At 47.6% G+C, this 14,456-nt stretch overlaps 1 protein-coding gene across 1 annotated transcript in view; it reads right to left on the bottom strand.

Moving 5' to 3' along the window:
• HS6ST2 (heparan sulfate 6-O-sulfotransferase 2) overlaps positions 1-14,456 on the bottom strand; it is a 94,418-nt gene extending 79,962 nt beyond the window's left edge. Inside the window, exon 1 of the mRNA XM_015860409.1 lies at positions 13,843-14,456. Within this exon, the coding sequence (XP_015715895.1) occupies positions 13,843-14,354 (512 nt within the window). The 5' untranslated portion in view covers positions 14,355-14,456. The remainder of the gene's footprint in view (positions 1-13,842) is intronic.

Raw genomic sequence — 14,456 nt, forward strand, 5'->3', positions numbered from 1 at the left:
AGCTGTGTTCTAGGAGCCTGCAGCATGCATTTCAAAAGGGTAAAGGAAAAATGCATGCAGACAGCTCAGCACATTTCCATCAGTGTGACCTCAGCATGACAAGGGCTGGGCAGGTGGGGGGATGTGATGAGACATTACGATTAAGCACACTGCTTTCCTTCCTTGCTTTCCCTTGTGTCTCCTTGCCTGGGCTGGGATCCCCCCCAGGGCTGGTGGTTGTGCCCATCCCTGTAGGGCTTCAGGTGCAGGGATGGCACAGGATGAGAGCTCCCAGAGTCCTCAGAAGCTCTGAGATATTTATAAGTGTCCACAAGACGAGTTGTACTTCCTTCCTGTTTTATGCTAACTACAGGCACCTGTAAGGAGCAATCAATCGCAGTCTGTGCCATACCCTAAGAACCCTAAAATATTAAGTGCAGGAACCATCGCAGACGAGACATTAAGGCATTTATATAGGCTGGGCTCCTATATCAAAAGCTATTTATACACTAACTCAGCAGAGTCTCAGTGTTCATCCACCAACAGAAAAGCATGAGTGGTTTAAATGGATGAGAACCGGACAAAAGCACAAACAGTGCCGTCTGGTTTCAGGTGCGACCACTGCTAAAACCTCACCCACGGAAGGTGGATCTGAGTACTCGTGCAAGGGCAGGAATTGCACCTCCACCCATTGGGAAGAGGCAATTTCTACCTCAAAATCATCTTGATTCCACCCACGTTGCTCCAGCCAAACTGGGCCCTTCTCACCCACTCTCCTCATGAAATAAAACCTCAGTGGTCCAGATCTCTGACTCTGATTCTCTCTCTTCCAACCACGGACACGATATGATTGCCAATTAAAAAGTGAAAGTGGAATGCAATGAGATACAGAAGCAATTAAACTGGAAAAAAAAATGTCATGAGAGCAGAAATGAACACGGCCTACTGAAAGAAAAAGAAATTACTCCTTTAAAAGAGACAGTAAAAAAACCAAACCCACAACCTGCGTGTACCAGATTTGATTTGAAGAAGATGTTAGCAGTGATACATCTGCTCAGCTGAGCTGCCAAAAGGAATTAGTTTAAGAGAGAAAAAAAAAAGAGAAGTTTAAAAACACACTTAGAAAGCAATAGCGCTCTGTTTTATGTCCTGCCACTCCTGCATGCTGCCACATTACGGAATGCTCCGGAGATCACAAAACGGCCTCCCGTCACCGAGATGAAACCCAGCAAAGTGCTAATGATAACGTTTAAAGCAAGATGTGGAAAACCGGTGCTAAAAGTGAAGAATGTCAGAAGCTGTGTGGCTTGTTTCAATGAGCCGGCCGGCTGCTGGAGAGCTGTTCTCCCCACACAGCACCCCACAGGGCCACGACAAGCAGGAATCGCTAATTACAGTGGTTCAAGGAGGATGCAGCAGCACTTCTTTGTAAAGCTGGAGCACTCGGTGCCCGTATCACACTGGCTTTTAATCTCTCATCCCATCATATGACTCTTAATAGAGTTCTGCGGTCCCGGCATTAACTGCGTGGAAAAGAGCTGACAGGGCAAGAAAGCAGCTCTTATCGTTGCAGTTAGCCGGATCCTGCTCTTCAGGAGGATGCAGGGCATGAATTATCTGCTTCCCAGGGATGAGCACCACTGTGCAAATGGAGACCTGCTCTGCTCAGGCTGGAGGCAACAGGGGGTTGTGTGTCAGCGCCTGGTACAGAGCAGAGCCCCAGGATTTGTGCCCACACCACAGCATCCCCTTAGGCCTTCCCGTGCACTTGGATGCTTGCAGGAGCAAGCTGAGGATGTGCTCCTAAAGGCACAACAGCCAGCACAAACTCCTTCCCCAGCTAGTTCATACTCCTGGCAACCCTGTTGCCATGCTACAGCTCTCAAAAAACTCAAATTTCAACACAAAACCGAGGGCCTCTGATGTTACCTCCTTCTAAGAGCTCACCCTGCGCTCACCAATGAAAAGGGCCCTCAAAGTCACTTTCTAAAGCAAAGAAAATGAAAGGGTTGGACAATGTGTGTGTTACACAGTTTTCTTTTTGAACTCCTCAGACTTCTAAGCAGCTGGTAAGAAGAAAGGGGAATCTGACCTGAATTAGCTAAAAAAAAACCCTAAATATTTTACAAAGCTTTATCATTAAATTCAGCTATTGATTAGAGCTTTGACCTTTGTGAGTCTGCACAAACCTTCAATACCTCCTCTGGATACTGAGAAGGAATCCCAAACCGAGGCCAAGTCTCAACAATCCCAACTTGTGTCCATTATAAAGCACGTTATTAAATCATCGCCATTCAAATACTGACAGGGAAATACATTCAGTTGTCCTGCGGGCACCTCCAGCACCAGTTGTTGCAGAAATAGATACACCCTGAAAACAAAGGGGAAAGAAGGGCTCTGGGATGCCCAACTGCATGAGCTTGCACATCAGTCCCAACTTCATTCAACACAACACAACATTCATTGTGTGCCAAGGCACACAAATCTGATGTCTTCCTCATACAAAGTTGCTCAGTTCTCCATTTCATTTATTTTAAGGCAATGCAAGCGCTTCCAGATTGCAGGCCATCACCTTGAAATCACGTGGGTTTTAGTCAAGCAGAAAGAAAAAGGCTAAAACTCTACTGGAAAAACTGCCTGCTGCTGGTTTGCCCTTGACAGAGTTGTTTATCCAGTATCTCCCTTTCCCCTCCACATTGCTTTTGTATTATGCCGTATGAAACACTGAGCAGCAGATGGTCTTTACCTCCTGTAGGATGCTGGAGGAGCATCTTGCAGAAAGGATGAGTACAATACGTGGCTTTGAAGGTTGGTGTTGAACTGGACACTGTAGCTCCCAAGTAATTGTGACTACCCACTAAATCACCGTGTGTAATGGATTCCTCTGAACACTTATAGCTAACAGTCCCATTATGCTCTAATCTGGAAAACATCTAAATGACTCTCCACAAAATATTAGAGGGGAACATAAACGTCTTGATAAGAACGAGATTCCAGAGGTACTCCACTTAACCACAGTGACATCTGTAATATAATGTCTAGTACAATAACATCCATTATAGCACAGTCATTTGCTATTTGATTTTTAAACTCATGCTTCAAGACAGCAATTCAGAGAGCGTCAAGTCTATATGAGAGGTGAAACAAAGAACAAAGCTCTGGGATGGAGCTGGGAACCACAACTGGTAGCCCCGATGGCCCCAGGAAATATTCATTGCAGCACACCTTGCTCATCTGCCCCCATTTACCTCCTAAAGCAGTGATTTCCAAGCTCTGAAGTTTTAGGGTAATACAGCCATGGAGGAAGGCTTGGAGATGGCACCTTACATCTCCAAGCAGTCCCTGCTGTCCTCTGCTGCCAGGGAAAGGTGCCACATTGGTGGGGACAGAAGGGCTTTATGCAATCAAAACCCATAGACAATGCTATTAGCTGAGCAAAGGAGAAGAGGGAAGTGTCACTGATTCACTTCATTTTCCAGGAGAAACCTGAGCTGTTGGAGGACAAGCTGAAATATTCCATTAAGGAAAAAACAACAACACAAAAACATCTTGTTTACAAAGAGAAGGGAAGAAATCCCTCAGGTTAACGTTCAAGTACAGCAGCAACAGAATTTACCACAACAATCTCTGCGAGGCAGATACTCACCCTGCTCCCAGCCCAAGGAGCAGCACAGCTTACAAACAGGCTGCACTCGTTTAACAGAAAAACCGAGCAGAAAAGAAACACCACTAAGAGAACCTTCAAGAAAGGAAGGGAACAGACTCTGCCTTTTAACATTCCTCCCAGCAATTCTGCCCATCTCCCTGCCTGTGGGGCATGTCTGTAGGGAAAGCTGCACCCAGCAGGGGATGGGGCTGCTGTCAGTGACCCCACCAGCTCGAGCAGCGCTTGCAGGCGTCAGTCTAGACCGGGGACTTGAAAGCACTTCACCACCACACCTTCCTGAGCTGTGCTGTGCACTCCTACACCGCAGCCAAGGATCAAAGCCAAGCGATGCTATAAGTGGCTGCAGCACTCCCAGCCCTGGTACCTGCATTAAAGTGAAGGCTTTTGCTTTTGTTCTTAACAGAAAGGAATGTTTCATCTCAACTGCCCGAAGATGAAAAGCAGCTTGTAAAATAAATGGATGCTGTCCACATGAGCTAAGAAACCCAGGTTTTTTCTGCTTCTCCTCTCCAAACATCCCAAAGCGACTCCAACACTCTGCAGAGCTCAGGACCACTGACATCAGTACAGGTCATGCCCTTGGACCACAGCATGTTATTCAGCACCTACAGCCTTACTGAAATCCACTTCCAGAAGTGAGTGCATCTCTCAAGCCCTATAACATCCTAAAAACCAACTCCCACAAATACCAAAAGGCAGTGCCTTCTAGCAGCCCTGAACAACAATTGCTGCCTTTAAATCACATCCCAGATGCCCACTTTTCATAGTAAATTAAGTCCGTCCTCTGCCGTAACAGAAGCCATTAGCTGCATTGTAAAAGATGCAGCCCTGGTTAGGCAAGCCATCTGCAAGTGCTCCTGTGAGCAATGACTTCTACCTGACCTGTGTTTGCAGGGTCACCCCTTACTTGATGCCTAACCTAGCGTGGCTTGCTATGAACAGAGAGCAACTCAAAGAGCACCTGATGAAATACAAAGACTGTTTTATTTGTGTTTTGTTCTTAATAGAAACAGTCACACCAAGAGCTCCCTCACAAAGATGCAAACGCATTGCCTCACACACTGCAAAAAGGCTCTGAACACAAGCAGTGCCCCAGCACTGCTCACCATCACCTCCAGACCTCCCACACCACTTCAGACAGGCAGTGATATCGGGTGTCCACCTCCAAGCTGTACTCTACAAGGAAACAAGCTGGATGCACAGAGCTGAAAGTCACAGGGCAGCAGTGTTGTAACACCTAATGCTCCGAGAGATCATCACGAGATGTCAGAGCCCAAGTGTAAGCAACCTGGCTTCCATTATGAGCAGTAAGTAGAAGTACTGGGATTCCACCATGTACCGTGAGACATATAAGCAACCCTAAAAAGATCTTTTAATCACAGGAGCAAAGAGACCTGGATTTCACTTAGCTTCATATAACTTTATATATAGGACATTAAATATTTTTACTGTAGGGGGAAAAAATAAAGTATGATCCTGTACTTCACACCCATAACTCTTCCCTGAACACACAGGTTTATAGCAGGAATCAATTCACCCTAGGGAGACTGTGACTTCAGGTGATGGATGGGCACAGGAGAAGCAAAACTGTCCTGCGTTTTCCAGGAAAATAACAAAATATGGTGGGAAGGTAAAAAAAAAACACCTTCAGACGAGAAACAAGAGAACCTAAGATTCCTTTAAAAAAAGAATACAGTGGCAGCCTCCAAAGCAAATTAATTTGCAGCTCAATACACAAGTTGTCAGCCTGAAAAAGCACAGTGCTGCAGGGAAGCAGCAGCAGGGCCGGGCGGCTGCTGCCCGCAAATCCCCAGCACCACAGCCAAGGCAGAATCTGCTTATATCTTACAAATAGCCAGATCCTTCCATAATCCAGGCTCTGAGAAATTTTTATCTCTCTTGTGAGCTCAGCTATTCTCAAGTCCTTTCTGTGACGTTTTAACTCTGTGTGGCAGGATACACTGACGGATTTTATAGCAAAGATTGGTTGACATGAGGGCTGGATTTGGGTGAGATGCAGCCTGCCTTTTGGCCCCACTCTCCCACAGGCTGCTGGAAAAGATGTCCAAACTCACGCCCTCCTGAAGCTCCAAACCAACCCTGCCAAGCAAAGGCATCTACTGCTGCAGAGGCTTCACTGCTATGTGGAACATTGCATTTGGTAGCACGTTGGATGTCCTGCAAAATATTGGGTGCTAAGACAGCTTGCCAAACTATTCCTCAGTTAAAATTCATCCCCAACAGGCTGCAGCCTCCAAAATCCAGCAGGTATTACTGCTATATCTCAGCTCCACCTTATAAATCTAACTCTATCCATAACATTCTGCGAGTGATCATATTCCAGTCCAGAGTACTGCTGACGTCCAAAATTTGACTAGCAGAAGGAAAAGCAAGCCAGCAGCTTCTCAGGAGAAGCAGCTGCAGGTGCAGCTCCTCTGGTTTCATTTGTGCCTCCCCCCCACCATATAGATGGGGTTAAGAAAAAAGGCATTTATAACCACAGCCTGCAAGTGTTACACTCAGGAAGATGGACTCATGGGGAGTGTGACAACGCAGATGCTTCTTGCCTTCCCAGTGACCAGCTGGCAGCTCAGTAGAACCGAAAGAGTTAAAGGCTAATTTATGCCATTTATGTTTTTGCAAGTCACTCAGCAGTCATCAGGCAGACACATCCTGTTGCGCCTGACATTTCCTTGAGCTCTTTTGTCTTATTTCTCTGTGCTCCCATTGCACTGATGAGATCCAACACCCCCACAGGAAAAAAAAAAGCTCTCTAAAACACAGAGGCCACGCAGCCCCTTCCTCCCTCCCTCTGCACAGGCAGTGGCATGGGCTGGAGGTGGAAGGCTGCCTGAGGGAGGGACAGACAGACAGCTGCCTCCACCCACAGCCACCCCACTGCAGAGGACATGGAGCACTGGGGCAGGACCCAGCAGCATCTCCCCATAAAAATACAGCCCCAGAAGAGCTAAGGATTGCTCCTGGGAATAGCCTTCCCATGGGTGAACGGACAGCAAACAGGAGGCAACACATTAAGCACTTCCACCTAAGTGTCAGTTTCTTCAGCCAGCAGAGTTTTGAGTATCAGATAAACTAGATTAACCTCACCTAGACCTGCTTAAGGATGCTCTCTCCTTGGTTAACCTGAAAAAGCAACCAGAGAAACTTTTGACAGGTGAAACTTTGCTTTTCTTAGCAGAGGGTTAAAACAGCTGTGGTCTAAGGAAGAATACAACCATTCCCAGGGAGTGCTTTACCCATTTGGTCCGTCTGTTTGCTGAAGGACCCTACAGTTCAAACTGCACCTTTGAAGGGCAGATTCCTGCTGCTGGGAGCCTTGCAGTGTTTTAATTTACCCAATGCAAAATGCAATAAAGGAAGAATTGATCTCCCAGCTACTCGGACCTCTAAGAGCATCAAAACTTCACAGTCCTTTTGATTATGGAAAATTAGGAGCATTTGCTACAAGGATCTCATGAAAGGCATCGTCATCTTCATGCTTTTATGTAAATGCACAAAATCGTTTAATGCTACAAGATCCTCTCTCTCATAGCTGCATATATTTAGTGCTCTCACATCAAAAGTTTGGCTCCTCCAGAGTTGCATAAGCTGCCGAGAACCAAGAAGTAACATGATTTGAGTCTCATCACTAATGGATCTTAGGACTCGTAGGGCCTCTAAGCACTAATGATTTTTTTTTTTTCCAAGGCTAAATAAACAGAGATTTCACTCAAAGCTGTAAACAAGCAATATCTCAAATGGATTCTGCCTTTAAAAGCATGAATGGATGATGGAGAAGACTGGGGTCAAGGAAGAAGGAAAAAGCTAATCCTAATTGTCACTCACTCAAAAACTTCACCTTGCTGTATGAGTATATACACTGTCCAGCCAGAGATACCCAAGTGTATGGAAAGAACAAGTGCGTTAAGTGCTTACCAGCTTCTTATTTCAACCTAAACAACAACAAAACCCAACAACCCAAACCCACCAAACCACTGGAAGTTAAAAACAGGTCACACCCAGTGCAAACGTGCTACAGGAATTACACATTTACTACCTATATCAGCACTATGAACTTACATGCAAACAGATATATATATAGCTTTGGCTTCTTAGACTCACATTAGAAAATGCAATTATCTTTCATTAATTTTACAGAGCGTTCACAGTACAAATTAAATCATTTTTTTCGTGTCTGTTTAAGAAAAACTTTACTGTGTTAATTATTCATAAATACGAAAGTCTGCTACTTATTACTCATCTCAAATGTGATTCATTTCAATAATGCCTGAATAATTCGCCGCTACCCTATTAATCCAGGAACACACTGTACAATTGCCAGCACCAGCAAATCAATCATGAGCAGTAAACCATGCTGGCTTGCTGGAGGAGGAAGGCAGGAGCATGCTCCCATACCAACCCCTCTCATCCATAAACCCCATCTCACACCTCTGTCCTCACCAGCTGTGCCCAGCAGGCTTCCAGCTGCACACAGGGAGCAAAGAAGGGCATTAGGTAGCAGTACAGCAATGAGGAACAGCAGCTGGAGAAGTGGGAAGAAATGAATCCCAAATCCCCTCCAGTACACAGGAAGCATGCACAGGTAATTCCAAAATAGGCTGAGAGTCAGGAGGGCTGCTCAGCCCCAGGGAGCCCATAGCACAAGATAAAGCAGAGAGCCATGCCTGCAGCAAAGTGGTTAAATAACGCACTGCCCAGAGCTGTGCATCCTCACCCATGGCTGCTCAGGGAGCAGAGCCCAAGGCTGCAGCTGCACAGGCTGGATGTTACAGGGAGGGGGATGGAAAACTTATTACTGCAGTCACAGATTTTCTGTCATTACAATAGTTATTTTATAAAACAGATCTGACCACACACATTTCATCTATTAAAGCTTCTTTCCCCACGATAAGGTCAGTGCTTTGGAAAGACTTCTCTCATCCTTACAGTTGATCAGTGTTTGCAGGAAGGTCCAGTCCCACACTCAGTGGTCAGCCACATATTATTATTTTGCTCTCTAACAACTTACGTGAGTTAATTTGAGCCGATACCGCACAGAAACACCGCCTTTATTATTATGGTCATGGAGAAAGTAAATTAATGCAAAGGATTGCACACAGAGGCCTAATCCATTTGAGGTAAATCAATGCATTGCACATTTAAATTGCTCCACTTTCCTTCAGAAAAGTACATTGAAGTGATTCATTAGGCCCTGAACTGTTCACAAGAAACAGACCAATTCTCTTAGGCATGCCAGTGCATCTCTGCTAGTTAGATTTAAAAAGCAATCAAATCTACTAATAAGTCCTTTTTGCCGACGTTTACATCAGAAGAGAACATGATTCCTGACAATTCAGATTAAACAAACGAGGGACAAATTAATCTCGGTTAATACACCTCCAAACTGATGTAAAACTTACAAATCTGCCTTTTAATAATAACAACCAACTTATCGGTGACGCTCGACTTCGAAGCGCCTTCGATAACCTTTCACAAAGGTTATCGAGGTATGAAGAGGAATCACATGGCACAATATGAGTCTATTTTAATACAGTTGAAGCGCATATTTATAGTTTCCTTTTAATATTTATACATTCCTAGGGGAAGAAAAAAAAAACAACCCACGTATATTTGCAGAAAGGCACCTTTTCAATACACAGTAATGGTGTGTCTCGGTACTACAGCACTGTGCTATGGTGCTCTCATCCCCACTCTGTTCTTCAGGGAGGGCTGACCTGGATAACAAATGGAACAAGCAGCACAGGGAACCCTCCCTGCCTCGCCTCTTGTTCTGCTGCCATCCCTGCTGGTTATTTACTGCAGTAGAATATTCATCCCTCACCCCCACAGACAAATTTCCCTCATTTGAAATAAAAGGCGGTAGGAAACGTGCGCTAAAAAGCCACATTTAAATCACCAAAAGTCACTTTGCGCTCTGTTAAACGTTTAGAGCAGAACTGAAAAGGCCTAATAGGGAAAATGATTTTTCTTTAATCCCTTTGAGATGGTCCTTTAAGAAGTCCAAGGCCCTCTGCAAACTGGCAGCATCAATTTAGGGAGCTTTCGTGCAAGCTCTAAAATAGCAAATTTAAGTTTGTGACCAAGGCCTCCAAGGTCAGGCCCTGTAAGGAGCCAAGCAACCTGCAGTATGGCAGTGCTCCCACCATCCCCTCAGAGCCCCCAGCCTGCACCACCGCCCCATCACACACCAGGCCCAGCTCAGCTCTGTGACAGAATGGGAGCCCCATGGCCATGGCAGGCTGCTCCCTGCCCTTCTCCCTTTGCTCACTTCCAGCCTTTTGGTCACCAGCATCGTGGTTAAGTGATAACCCTGCCTAATTCAGGCAGTATCCAGATGCAGGAGCACACTATCAGCCTCACAGCATGAGCAGCAACAAGAAGCCAGCCCTGACATGGCACAGGGTATGACTGCTCCCCAGACAGAAAGCACCTCTGCAGAAAGGGTTTCTGCTCCACCAGCTTCCAGTGGTTTTTAATTGCCCACCTCCTGCCAAAGCTGGACAGAATCTCATCATTATCAGCCCTGTGCATCGGAGCACCTTGGGACCTGCCTGAAGCCCTTGCAAACGGGGGAAATGCTGCACTGATGCAAAACTTCCCTACAGCAACACCTGCTACACAGATTTTTCCTCCTTCAAGCATAAGCTGCAAAAAGCCAAACACAGAGCACACCTCAGGAGCAGCTGGGAGCTGATGGCCACACTGCCTGCAGCAAGCCACCTCCTTCCAGGGGCTCTACCAGCAAGGAGCCCCACATGTGGCCTCCAAACATAGATTTGCAAATGCAACTCCCACCATATCGTCCAAGAGTGCAGCAATTAATCTGCTCAGCCAAAGGAGCTAAACACCATAAATGCTTCCAGCGTGCTGGAAAACGTTTGAATGCATCTTTTATTTAGATTTTCATAAGATATCCCTTGATGTTAATTAAACCCTTCCAAGTTACATGGCAAGGACACCCATGCAGTGCCAGGGTTTTTTCTGTCACAGTACAGAAGGACAGTGGTGCCAGCATCAGACTCACCCAAAGCCAGCAACTTCCAGCCCTACTGCTGGCCCAGCAGGCTCGGATGAGCTGTCTAACACTGCCTCCAGACTTCCTGGCTCCAGACTTCTGAGAGCTCGTTAAGGACATCTCCTCCTTTCAACACCAGCCAGAAGGGACACCAAGTACAGCCTGACTGCTACCCACTGCCGCAACTCCCCCAGTGAGGGTACAAAGTCACGACACCACTTAAAAACACAGGTATCTGTATTTGCTCCCTCGTCTCATTACATTTTCCAGCCTAACCCCAAAGCCCTTTTGTTTCTTGCAGCGGTGCCACTGGATTTATTGCTATAGACAAGTTCAGTAGATACCTCCCATAATAATTAGCCAGAGCCGAGTGGAATCTCAGTTGTGGGATGCTCTCATGCACAGTTACTTTGAATGCTGCTTCAGTTCAGTGCGCCAAGAGCTTTGAGGCTTCCACAATCAATCAAGTGACCCAAGTCAGTCACTCATGACTAGGAAAAGGCACATCTCCCCTTTCTCACCATTGATGCCAAGTGGTTGAGACAACCCCTTCCTTTCCACCACTGCCATCAGCCCACTCCACCAGACTCCCAGGCAGCAAATCCAGAGCTCCCAAAAGCACCAGCTCTGCCTGTTCCCCTTCCCTTCCCTGAGCCTTCAGGATGCTGCAGTGCTGCTGCTCCCTTCTGTGCCCATTTGCTAAGGCCAAATGGAAGCAAAGCCAGCTGCAGAGAGAGGGGGTCAGTCAGGAGGACGAGGCAGCAGCTCTGTTTATATTATACTCATATTATTATTATACTCATATTAAAGAGCACAGGCTACCACTCCAAAGCAAAGCAAGTTTTGGTAACTGCCATGCTCAGAGGCAGGAAAGTACAGCTGGGATAAATTAAAAGTTAAAAAAATGAGTATCTATCACTAAGAGCCATCCCCAGTATTTATTTCTACAGCTTCAGTGAAAGAACTTCAACTCTGATTCGCAAAGAAAACAGGGGCAGATTGCTGATGGGATTAAGAGTGGCTGAAGAAGGAATGATCCAGGCAACTAGATTCTCCACAGGCAAAGCCCCGAGCCTGATCCCATCATGGTGATGCTGAACCTTAGAGATCCAGGAAGGGATCTTCTGGACTTCCTAAACAAAGGCTCAACTTTATATAAAAGCAGAAGCTCCTGGGGAATGGTCCAGCTAATTGCCAACCTAACCAGCCTCCAGTAGGCACCCCATGCTCCTCAGCACAAACCTCTGTGCAAACTAATGACATACAGATGCAAACCAGAAAGTTTGCTGGAACAACTCTTTCTCATTTGGCTATTCCCAGACAAGGCTGGGCAGCCAGGATACAATAACTACAGAGCATTAAATGCAGCTGCCAAGCCATTCAAAACACCCTTACAGCGGGTCCACTTTTTAATCGCTCTCATTATAAGCAGGAATTCCCACCCTCACTAAGCTTCCCTCGAGGAGGCTGTGCCTCCCAGCTCCTGACTAAATCCTTCTCCATTCCCTGATGCACCCACGCTGACCTTACAACCCCCCCATCCCCCTCCAAAGACCACAGCACAGGGACAGCCAGGCTGGCCCCGCTCAGAGCCGCAGTCAGCACGGCTCCTCCGCTCAGCCACCTCATCCCACACCTTCCCTGCTCTGAAAGGAGCTATTATCTGTCCAGAACGCTCCTGGATGAGTGTCCCTTACTGGCACTCCGAATAGGTGCTAATTAAGTGGGTTGTCAGCTGAACGTCGCTAAATAGAGAAGGCGAAATAAAATTAAACACGGGACATCACAATGTGCAGAAAGACCTGAATGGACTAGTGTTCATTTATGAACGTCTCCCTCTGTATTTTTAAACATTTAGAAGTTGCAGTCCAAATAATTACTTGTGTCAAGGCGTTATTTGGGAGAATAACTGTAGCTACTAAGCAAGCTGTGTAATTAGGTTATTAAAAACGTAACGTAATTTCAAAGGCTTTTAGGGAGCAGACTTCTACCTAACACATAATCATCGCAGCTTTATCTTCTTCGCCCTCTGGGTTTCCATCTCAAGTCAAGAGGGCTCACAAAGCCAGTTATGATGGTACACGTGGCTTTGCAGGACAAGGAACCATCGCCCTGAGCTCCTGGGAAGGGCTGTCCCATCTTTCTAACTAACCCTGAGCACCAAGGGGACCCAATGCCCCATAGCTGTGCAGGGCACAGCCATCTCTGGGGTGGGGGGGAAGGAATGCTCACTCGAAGGTGTTCTGCAAGAGACAGCAGTTCTGCATTGCCATCTCTGCCGATAAACAACACAGCTCATAGGACAGGTAAAATAAAAGTACACAGCCTGGGAAACTGGGGAGGAAATATACCCAAAGGGCAAAGAATTCGCTCCTGGAGCTTGCAAATGGAGTGCCACAAAAACAAAACGATTGAATCGGAAAGCAAGGAGGGAAACAAAAGAGCAAGAAACACAATAGCTGAGTCTCATGAAGAGCTTCATCTTGGCTACGGAAAGATAACGACGCTAACCATTTTTCTACTAGATGGCAGTGTGGTGTCACACTATATAAAAGGAATTCTAGAAAGAAATTGCACTCTATTTCAAGCAAATCCGTGCTCAGACTTGACTTCAGACAGCATGATGTATACCAGCACCCTCATTGTGAGGAGACCTGCCATTAATCTCCCAGCACAATAGGACCGACACCCATAGCTCCTCATTTCCCAGCGGAGCAATGGATAGGAACACCCAAACCCCAACCGCGGTGCTGCACAGCCCGTATGTTGTGAGCATCGCAGCGCTGTGTTACAAGCTTTAGGAATGCGGGGGCACCCAGCTGCACTCCGGTCCTGTTGGCAACTTCTATGGGAAGCTACGGGCTGCTAAAACCCAAAACGCAGACCTAAAACAAACAGGGATAGAGCTGGAGGGCAGCACAAATATTTACAGCTAACACTCAGAACAACCTCCAACGCTCTGCCAACATTCTCATAACCTAAACTTCAGCCCTTCCCAGCAGCACTTATCCCCGGGGCACACGGAGCCCCACGGCAACCCGGGCCTGACCCACACTCGCCGGCAGCATCTCGCTAAGCTCCTTCTAATTGCGGCAGCCTGCGGGTTATTATCACTTAAACGCACAGCGCGGGGGGCGGCTTTGTTCGCCGCAGCTCTCACCTGGAGGGCCGGAGCCGCACCTCCTTCTTGCTGTCCACCACCGAGGGCACGCAGTTGGTGAGCTCGGTCCAGTCGGCGTGCAGCCCGCAGCTCCAGCCGGTGGAGAAGCGGGAGAAGAGCCACGTCTCCCGCTTGCCGGGCCGGTGGCAGGTGCACTTCTTCTGCCCGGCTCGACACTCGCACGGCTGCTCCAGCTGGATGTTGCGGACCAGGTGGCGGCCGAAGGTGGTGCCGCCCGTCTTCTGGATGTGCAGGAAGACGATCAGGTCGTCCCCTTTGATGTTGAAGTCCACCCTCCGCAGCAGATCTCCGGCGGTGAAATTGAAGCGAGGCACGAAGCGGGCCGGCGTCTCGTCCTCCGCCCGGTACGGGTCGGCGGCCGCGGCGGGGCTGAGCGCGCGGAGCCGCAGCAGCTGGCACTCGGTACCGGGGCAGACGTACTGCAGCACGATCACCGCGAACAGGAACAGCATCACCAGCGCCAGCAGCACCTTGTGCGACCGCTCCTCCATCGTGGCCGGCAGCGCCGCGCATCGCCGCCGCCCGCCCCCGCCGCTCACAGCCGCCAACAACGGGGGCCGCCCCGGCCGCGCTCCGCCGCCATCGCCCCTCCG

Source organism: Coturnix japonica, chromosome 4, assembly GCF_001577835.2.
Source record: "Coturnix japonica isolate 7356 chromosome 4, Coturnix japonica 2.1, whole genome shotgun sequence".
NCBI classification, from domain to species: domain Eukaryota; kingdom Metazoa; phylum Chordata; class Aves; order Galliformes; family Phasianidae; genus Coturnix; species Coturnix japonica.